The sequence below is a fragment of the Macrobrachium nipponense genome, chromosome 28, assembly GCF_015104395.2.
Source record: "Macrobrachium nipponense isolate FS-2020 chromosome 28, ASM1510439v2, whole genome shotgun sequence".
Taxonomy (NCBI): Eukaryota; Metazoa; Arthropoda; class Malacostraca; order Decapoda; family Palaemonidae; genus Macrobrachium; species Macrobrachium nipponense.
In genome coordinates this window covers 16258684-16269649 of record NC_087217.1, presented here as the reverse complement: position 1 = coordinate 16269649, position 10966 = coordinate 16258684, and the positions used below count along the sequence as shown (strand labels likewise).

Here is a 10966-nt window from a genome sequence, read left to right as displayed (position 1 = left end):
CCCCTTTTTTTTAACACAACATTATAAGACGCCTACGCTTACAAACATACTATAACGAGACTAAAAATTTCATGCGCACAATACGCTAAAGCACAAAACTTATTGTAAGTTTTGAATTTCGCATTATTTGTTTTGATCTTACTGTGTTGCATTTTACAGATTTAAGTCTGATTTATCGAAGATGCGAGTATGGTTTTAGTTTATTTATAAAAGCTCTGAGGAGCACTCTTTTGTTCATTATAATTTGAGTATCTTCCTGAATTGTGCTTTTAGCGGTTTTGAGTTTTAATATCGATAATAACGGGGAAGCTTCTTCGTAACGTATCTTATACATTTTTAAGATGCTGCAATCTTCGTCATCTCTGCCATAACCGTAAAGGGAAAATTCTGGTAGCTTATTTACAAGCTGGTATTATTATCATCGCTGCCAAAATCGAGTTAAGAGCACCAGATTACTCACGTCAAAGCATAGGCTCCCTAACAAGAGATCTCACCCACAAAATATTTCATCAACAAAGATCTCGTTACCTAAAAGTCTTATCAACATTAGACCTCCGCAGAAAGTCTAATCAATACAAGGTCTTGTACACAAAACGTCTCATCGGCCAAAGATCTCGCCGATGTAAAGACCCACGCCAAGTCTACTGGACGAAAATAATATAATTGATCTAGTCTCACTGAACCCGTCTTGTTATCAAAAGCTATCATTAAGGACAGTCATTAATAGGAATTAACACTTAAAATTTACTCTACGGAAAATAAACTTTCAGGGAAGGGAACTTTCAACAACACAATAATGTTAATAAAGAAAATTCTCAATAATCAAACGCTTCATCACAGCAAAACCCTTTTGATAAAACAGCATTAACCAGGATTTTATTAAGTCCACAAAGGTTAACCAATTTATCTAAAACCATACACGACAATACAATTTAACTCATACCATAAAATGAAAACGGTACAATAAACGTTGTGAAAATCATTAATGGATAAAATAATGGTTGGAAATGAGAGCAGCGTAAATCAGTATGGACGGGAAAGAGCTTACTGGTCAACACCTGCAACGACTGAGACGTGTCCTTAAAAGGATGACAAGAGGAGGCTGGGTGAAAGGTCTGTATGACTGACTATTGCAAAACCCTGCAGGTGCAAGTTTCGGCCAACGATTAGCGACGGTGATTAAGGAGAAACTTAACCATCTCTCTCTCTCTCTCTCTCTCTCTCTCTCTCTCTCTCTCTCTCTCTCTCTCTGGCAGCCTCCGTCTGGTGTTATCTATAGTAGCACTTCCAACCATAAAAATGGTTCTGTGCCCTTGGGAGCCCACTGAAGACGCCAACCTCCTGTTATGTATGGCAACGGGCGTGGTCTGAGTTACAGACCAGTGCTTATTGTTGCTAACTGCTACGTTCACTGCTAGCAATGCACTAGAGAGAGCATTGCGACTTCGACTGAAACCTGAGAGCGGATTTTGTTTTATTCCGATGGGCCGGTTAGTTTTATGCCCGTAGCTATCCTGGACGTAAAATAAAAGATGGGGAGAACCGTATACAATGGGCAGGACCCACTAAATCTTTTAGTAAGTCCTGACAATGGATAATTCCGAATGAAATTAGAGGCAAAGAGAAAGGTTATAACAAAAGGGTTCTTTCTTCAAAATACATGTACAGTTAATTTACTCGTTTTAATTAAATATTTTGAAGCCTTAACTTAGGAGTTCACATACCGGTAGGTTATGTCAACGGATGCTGGAAACTGTAATATGCAGATGCACAAACAACACACGCCCTATGCACCATATACATACATACATACATTATGATATATATATATATATATATTATATATATATATATATATATATATATATATATATTATGTATATATATCAGTCTCTAATCTCATTTATCTCATACAGCTAGTTATCTAACAAGTCATGGATTCATACCAAATGCCTTCACTAACGTCTTTTCCTCTTTCACCCTCAGAAGGCCCCAGAGAAGAGCAAGGGACGCATAAGTGCCGGAATAGCCGAGGTAGTAGGCAAAGCAGCCCAGGCTCGACTTATCGACAGAATAGCGTCCGTAGAAAACAAAGCAGATCAACTTGACTTTGCTCTGAGCCACACACAGAAGCAGGTAAGAATTGAGTGAATGTTTCATAATAATAATGACTAATAATAATAATAGCACTGGGGAAAAATTCTCTATCACGAGATCTTATACAATGTTCTAAGGGGTCCACAATAATACGACTGTTAAAAGTTCGTGTATAATTTATAAACATTTTATAAAAGCTTTCGAACCCTTCCCTGGGTTCATCTTCAGTCCAAATTATTATCGTGGACCCCTTAGATCAAAGTAATAGCGATAATAGCGTAATGAACAATTCAACTTTCAAGAAAGGCCTTGCAAATGAAAATTGAGAAATTGTCGTTTCTCTTCCAGCTGTCCCTCATAGCTCCAGTATCCAGCAACGACGAAAGACTCGCCGAACTGACAGAATCGGAACGGCAGCTGGAAACGCGGGTGGAGGCAGCTGCCACAGGCTTGGGCGAGGTCAAGACCTCTTCGGTGCAGCTCCTGGCCGCCCTCGACGCCCTAGAGGCGAGGGTGGAGAAGGAGGTCTCAGAAGTGAAGCAAGAAGTTGCAAAGCTCGAATTCTCCGTTGCCCAGTCCTCGGCCGAAAGGAAGAACCAGGAAAAGGACGACCAGACGGTCCACGACGACACTGAGGCTCTGAGGACCGACCTTCAGGCTGTTTCAAAACACCTCGACCAACTCGTCCTCAAGACTGCTCATCTTGAAGGACAGAGACTCGAGGCTGAAGTCTCAGAAGCCCAGTGTCGCACGCAGCACCTCACCCTCGACATAAAATTGAACGATATTTTAGATCGACTGACGTCAGTGGAAGAACATTTCGAGAAGTCCTTGAGTCACAGACGTCGAACTCAGCACGGAGACGAAGGGAGGAGGACCAAGCGCTCCAGTCGTCCTCCAAGTAGTTGAAGTGACCCAACAAATGGGGAGGAGAGTTGTGTTAAGGAAAAAATCCCGAAGTTGAGCTTGGGGAATATTGTAAATGACTGAGTGGTGACACTGCCACAGAACAAGGCAAAGGGTCCTTTCTTGTAATTTTTTGTTGTTGGTCAACTTTCAGTGCCATTCTTCTTCACTCAAAACAAACTGACAATAATTCTTCCGAAAAAAAAAAACTTCAAGAAGTTGACCACGTAAAAGTTAAACAAGGATGAAGATGACTTCATCTCGCCGAATAGAAAAATTATTTGACTTATTACAAAGCAAAGATTATTATGTAAATAGATATAAAGGAAAAATGATGCTGTGAACGAAAATTTTTATTTTCGATCTCGACTTTCATTTTTGTCCTTCGGATTTTAGTTCTCCAGTTGATAATATGTACAATGTCGAAATCTTGACTTATAACCTGCTGAAGTTTTTACTTATAATTATCTCCTGCTTCTTTGCTTTAAATACTTTAATACTTGTATACTTTATTTACGTAGCAATCCCAAAGGCTTCTATGAATAGTCTCGTCAATATTACCTCTATTAAACCAAAAATATTATTCCAATTCCAAAAAAATCTATATCTTTTAGATTCATTTCCCTCGTTAATCAGACCTTCCTTTGCGAAGGTCGCTTCATTTAGTTTATTCTGACTGATAAATCTACCTTCTTCATTTTATAATGTCTTCCATTTTAATTTTATATCATAGTTTCTTATTATTATTTTTTTTACTTTTAGTGCCTGATCGAACATGAATGGTCATCGGTTCCTAGTCAAAGGAGAAATAAAAACGTTAAACTATATTTTAGACGAAAATTTTTAGTCTAAGGTTTTGTTTATTAGGTTAAGATAAGATGAAATATCTGTCATTAGAGCCCGCTTCCTGAAATAGATTTTCTAATAGGCTTATTTTGCTTCATATGAATGATCTCATTTTTCTTTCTTTCTTTTAAAAATATCTGTTCTTTCAGACATTCGCGGATGATTTTTAAGAAGAAAATTCTTAATAGTGAATCAAAATCAAATTCTCCAGATTTCTATTCCAGATTTCGAAAAGGAAAATCTCGAAGTCTTGTTAAAAATCTTTTTTTCAATTATGGCTTTTTCCAGTTTCAATCGTTTAAGCCAGAAAGATAAGCACCAATAAAACTGCTATATTTTGGGAAGTGCAAGTGAAAAAATTTATATGTTAGTATTAAGACTTTATGTTCACAAGATGTAAACAAATGTACGAGTGTCCAAATCTATGTCTTGATGTCTAATAGAAGGTTATGTTGGTGTCTCATAGCAACCCAAGTTTTATGCTTGTAATTTTACTTGTAGCCAAGAGAGGATCAGTGACCAAATAAACAAGATTCTTAAAATTTCATCTTATGGCGAGAATGTGGGTTGCGGATGGTATCTGAAATTTACGAGCACGTGTCTAATACCAAAAGCCTACAATAATCCTTCATGTACTAAGTCCGAAATCTACGGGAGGATTTGAATACCTGTACGGTAGAAATATTCAACTGAAGAGTCACAGATAAGAGGTTTACCGCTCTGGGACACAACACTTCTTGTATATATTCCTTAAATATACCATACGACAGACGACTATGGATTTCTGCTGTCATAAATTATAACGGCGAGTTTTGGGTGGGGGGGTGGAGGGGAGGGTGTTGCTGTGCTCTAAATTTGGATACCAAACGTGGGCCCTGTCGCCCAAAGCAAAGGTCACAATAAATCATTGAACTGATCTTGTGTTGGCGAACCCAGGCAGTAATGGATCAAAACTGATAGTCACAGTTGTAAGAGGACATTTCGCATAAAGAATAAACTTTATAATATCGGCCATAAAACAACGAAGTGTTGTTTAACTTCATAAGAACACCGCAATGGCCAAATAGACATTATATGACCATGAATTACGCAGTGTATATAGTGCAAAACTTTCATTATTCCCAAAGTTATTTTAGCTTATACACGTAAATAGAAAAGGCTTACTTTATTCTTATGCATATTCAAATATTATAGAAAAAGTATCCAAGTCAGCTTCAATCCATTACCTGCCTCGTGTGTGTTTATCTGCGGCATCGAAAAAAGCTCAAAAAAGACTTTCTTCTGCTTTTTGTACATATTGTACATAAACTTGTTCGCTGTACAGATTATTTTTATATGTTGAATAAATACGCTCCAATGGTTGAATTAAATTTCTGTTTTATTTCCCTGTTACAGTACCATATTTTTATATTAAAGATGGAAATCTCTCGAGTTTCTATTTTTCCAGGGCCAATACAAAAACGCTCAATTAACAAGATGTAGTGCCGGATACTTGGGAACTTCGAAAAATACCTGATAATTGCCCTGTTTAACAAATCGGAAGCTGTAGGCAACGCTACCGGTGAATCATAGCAACGTTGATTATAGTCGCTGAACAAGTAGACGCATGCTAAATGACAAAGTAGTTAATTAAGTGATAATATGAAGTAAATTATTCGTGGAGTTGCTAGATGTCTCCTGTTTTCCTCGTGTGTTCTGAAATTCATAAAGCAAACTGTGCCTTGTGTAAATGGATACCCGTTCTCAACTGATTTGTTTAAACAATCTTTGATTTTACATGAACTGCCGCTTTCATCGACCAGGCCAGATTGTTTTACTGTCTACCTTTAAAGGAGCAGTTATATGCAAATGAGATTTGAACAACAAAGCGATAAAAAAATATCAAAATATTTTAAGCCTGAATGTAAGGCTTCACAAACGTGCCTGGAGGAATGTGGATTAATGTAGACAAGAAACGGCAGGGATATTGGAAGTGAACTACTGGGTGCAGGTCGCCCCTACGTATCAAAAGAAGACAGGGGCTACAAGATGATGATGATAATAATAATAATAATAATAATAATAATAATAATAATAATAATAATAATAATAATAATAATAATAATAATAATAAATAAATAAATAAATAAATAAATAATAATCAAAGAACGATAGACGGAAATAACATCTCTCCCATATGCAGGAAGTGCAATACGAAAAATGAGACCATAAACCACATAGGAAGCGAATGCCCGGCACTTGTACAGAACCAGTACAAAGAGAGGCATGATTCAGTTGCAAAAGCCCTCCACTGATGCCTGTGCAAGAAACACCAGCTACCTTGCTGTAATAAGTGGTACGAACACCAACCCGAAGGAGTGATAGAAAACGATCAGGCAAAGATCCTCTGGGACTATGGTATCAGAACGGATAGGGTGATACGTGCAAATAGACCAGACGTGACGTTGATTGACAAAATCAAGAAGAAAGTATCACTCATTGACGTCGCAATACCATGGGACACCAGAGTTGAAGAGCAAGAAAGGGAAAAAATGGATAAGTATCAAGATCTGAAAATAGAAATAAGAAGGATATGGGATATGCCAGTGGAAATTGAACCCATAATCAAAGGAACACTAGGCACGATCCCAAGATCCCTGAAAAGGAATCTGAAAAAACTAGAGGCCGAAGTGGCTCCAAGACTCATGCAGAAGAGTGTGATCCTAGAAACGGCGCACATAGTAAGAAGAGTGATGGACTCCTAAGGAGGCAGGATGCAAACCCGGAACCCACAATATAAATACCACCCAGTCGAATTGGAGGACTGTGATAAAAAAAACCAAAAATATAATAATAATAATAAACTAATAATAATAATAATAATAATAATAATAATAATAATAATAATAATAATAAAGATAAAAATAAAAATAAAAATAAAAATTAAAATAGATAGATAGATAGATAGACAGACAGACAGATAGATAACTAAATAAATAAAATAGGAACCATTTAATGAAAAATTAAAAGCACTTTTCAGAACAACAGGTGTGACACAGAAGAGCTAGACAATCATGAATACTGAAAATTGTTACTAGAAAATAAACCCGGACCGTCTGATGGACCGAGTAATAATAATAATAATTGATAATAAGATCCGAATAATAATAATAGAACTGCTAAAAATAAATATATGTGAATAAAAAATAAGTCACATTTTGAATACTGTCAAGTTCCTAAAAGTCAAAAGGGCCAGGGAGATATATAAAATCTCTATGGGAACAATGGGCTTATATATATATATATATATATATATATATATATAATCTAATATATATAATCATATATTATAATATAGTTATATAGAAAGGACTTCAGTAACCAGACATATTTTAGGTTTAAAGCAGTCTTTAAATATAAACACCAATCAAATGTTGATATATATATATATATAATACATATATATATATATAATATATATATATATATATATCATATATATATACAAATATATACTGTATATATATATAAATATATGCATACATATATATTATACATACACAGGCACATATATACACACACACACACACACACACACATATATATATATCATATTGTATATACATATATATATATATCTATATAGATATTATATATATCATATATATATATTATATATATATATATATATAGTATATAAAATATATATATATATATATATGTGATGTATATATATGCACACTTACTTCAGCCTCCTCCTTTGATTGGTGTTTATACTCAAAAGACTACTTTAAGCATAAAGTATGCCTCTTTACTGAACAATCCTTTTTACTAATATCATTGACTCGAACACAAAGTAGAAGATGATTCGGCCAGGCGGTCTTAAATATTAAAACTAATAATATTGACAAGGCTCATGCTTGTGAAGGAAGCCAGGACTGTGTATATAAATAGCCATCATGACTTCCCAACTTCATGATTTTGAAAAAATGTAGGAACTCGAGAAGGTAAAAAGAGATCAGTGGAGGCTACCAAATGTTGTTTCTGGTGGATCTGACCAGTTGAATCCGTTTGTAAATATATTTTTGGCCAAAGGCTGAATGAGGCACTAGGTACGGACAGCTCTGACCACTAGATCTCAAATCTCCGGCTAGAGAACATAGGAAAACGGGGCTAAAGAAGATTGCTTTTATCCTTCAAGTCCAGCTTTTACGGACGATGTGATGCCACCCCGTGTGATGAAAGAGACTCGTAGAATTACCCAGGGGTCCTGGAATTACCAGTGTCTTATTTCCTTGCTGATCGTCGAGATTTTATCATTCTTCGGAAACGGCCACCGGAGTGTACGAAGAAGAGGAAAAGAGGGAAGGATTTGCAGATGGAATCGATAAGAATCCTATTTTCCTTTCTAATTGGATAAGAGATTAGGCCTCCTTTACGAGACAGTTGTGGCCGAGTGGAAAATCAAATACCAGCCCGGAAATTTCAAAGAAATGTACGAGAAATGCTATAAATACACACACACACACACATACATACATACATACATACATACTACATACAATAATACATACAATACATACATACAACATACATATATACTACAACATACATATACACACACACCTATCATCCTATATATATACATATATAGATATATATATGATATATATATATATATATATATAAAATATAATTTTTATATATATTATATATATATATTATGTATATATATAAATATTATATTGCTACTGTCAAAATGCATATATCCCCTCTTTGACTGTATAATATATTGTGTATAAGATTTTGGCAACATTTTTTTCAGATTCCTAGATAGCTTAAAGATAGGATGTTTAAAATGTGTGTTCAGATTTCTGCATTACATATTGTAAAAGAATATATAACGTAGAATGTAGAAAGAGAGAGAATATCTTTGTCCGTTCAAAGCTAGAATTGTTTCAGTAACTTTTCATCTCCTTGAGATTAAGGGAGCTCGAGTCCTCGTTCTGTTTTTAAAAACATGTTAGTCTTAATTATCACTCGACCTCCATCTTGATCGGGTACGAACATAAATGTATACTCGTCTCTTTCGCGCTTGTCTTTGTCGAAGCCACGTGTAGATTTCACATTTTGTATGTAAAGTTGCATCATTATGGAAGCTTCTGGATAGAATTGTGCCCCAAAACGTTTTGTGTCATCTCCAGTCCAGCTTCCGTAAGGGAGAAGTTTCTCATTACATCTTAGAACCGCGAGGCGTTCAGATCTCTCTCTCTCTCTCTCTCTCTCTCTCTCTCTCTCTCTCTCTCTCTCTCTCTCTCTCCATTGCATAGCACTTTTGATTTTAAAGTAACGTAACGATTTCGTGCTTATTGAATGGTCACTCGTAACTTGTAGATTTCAGATTTGATATTTCTTAGAGTTTATTTAGTGTTATTTAGTGTTTTTGTGGAATCTGAACAAACACTGCTGTGTAACGGCGCCTGGTTTTGTGAAAGTGTGAAACAAGCCTGCAGCAAAGAAAGAAAATTGGTATACCAACAAGGTAAAGTGTTATATTTTTATTAGTTGCAACTAATAACTAATAACTGATGGTTACAAAGGTTTGGTCAAAACTAATAATCAATAGGAACAGTGGTTAACTAATAACTAATAACTGATGGTTACAAAGGTTTGGTAAAAACTAATAACTAATAGTTACAATGGTTTAGTGAAATTTACATTTTTACCACGTTGCAAAATTTGTGTTTTGTGTTTGTTTAATTTGAAGTGATTTTTATGTTTTGTGCATTTATCCATTTTCTCATTGAAGTGTGTGGTTTTATTTTATATTCTGTGTGATTAATACTTTTTGCAATTTTGGTATTTTCCACATTTTTCTGTATTTTCATTTGCATTCACAATTTAATTAACTTAGTTATTTTCATTAATTTATCGTTGCACATTTAATTAAATTTAACACTTGTGAATTCATTTGTACTTAGAATTCTTTTCAGGTTTTATTGTTGTTTAGCACTTGTGAATTAATTTCAAATGTTCAATTATTGCCTAACACTTTTGAAATTTGATTGAATTAATTTTCTTGAAATTTGTGATAAATTAATTTTGATTTAATTTTACTTAATTGATTCAAGAATTAATTAAACTTTACTTTGTTTTCAAGTAACAGTAATTTTCCCTGATATTGTGAATTTCACTTATAAATTTTGAGTTTAATAATAAATTTTTGTATTTATAAATTTTGTAAGTGTTTTCTTTATCTTACACCAGTATTTTTGCATTCAATTATGATTATACTGATGTTAGGTAGAAACATAGAGTGGTAATTGATCTGTTTTCCTTCAATTAACTTGAAGTGACTTAGAACCAGGGAAGTACTTAGACTTCTAAAATCAGGGAAATACTTAGAATTTTTAAGTTGTTGATGGAGTGATGCCCTTTGATTAATTTAATTACTTACAAGATTACCTCGCACCTGTTTTGATGGACTTAGTCTGATTTTCTGCAATACTGGTAAGTTGTTAAGGGATCACTGTTGCCTTTAGAGTATTCAGTCGTTTAGTACCTGTGATGAGGGTTCAGGTGTCTGGCTTTTGTGAGGTAACAAATAATGAATGGTAAGTGTAGTAACCAGATACTTGGCACTTCGTCACAATATATATATATATATATATATATATATATATATATATATATATATATTCCCTCTGAATTCAAGCAAACATGAAGCCCAAATAAGGGAGGTCAAGAACAAACTAACTACGAACCAGAAATATCAAAGCGCACCTGTATGAATGACTATGAAGTAACTTGACAATAGTCTAATAAGGCTTATAAGGTGACTGAAATGCGTATGAATTGGATTGAATATAGAAGTGAGGCCAAAGACTGGGACCTATGAGGCCATTCAGCGCTGAAATGGAAATCGACAGTAAAAGTTTTGAAAGGTGTGACAGGAGGAAAACCTCAAAGCAGTTGCACCATTAATCAATTGCTTGGAGAGGGTGGAAAGTAAAGTAAAAAAAAAATTATTAAAGGAGGTCTAGTAAATGGAGCGAAAGGGGTTGCAGCTAGGGGCCGAAGTCACGCTGCAAAGAACCTTAGGTAAGGCCTACAGTACACCGCATGAGGTGCACTGACG

At 34.9% G+C, this 10966-nt stretch overlaps 1 protein-coding gene across 1 annotated transcript in view; it reads left to right on the top strand.

Moving 5' to 3' along the window:
• LOC135201460 (plasminogen-binding group A streptococcal M-like protein PAM) overlaps positions 1 to 5219 on the top strand; it is an 81759-nt gene extending 76540 nt beyond the window's left edge. The window contains exons 5-6 of the mRNA XM_064230425.1: positions 1987 to 2136; positions 2446 to 5219. Of these exons, the coding sequence (XP_064086495.1) occupies positions 1987 to 2136; positions 2446 to 3006 (711 nt within the window). The 3' untranslated portion in view covers positions 3007 to 5219. The remainder of the gene's footprint in view (positions 1 to 1986; positions 2137 to 2445) is intronic.
• Positions 5220 to 10966: the final 5747 nt, after the last annotated feature.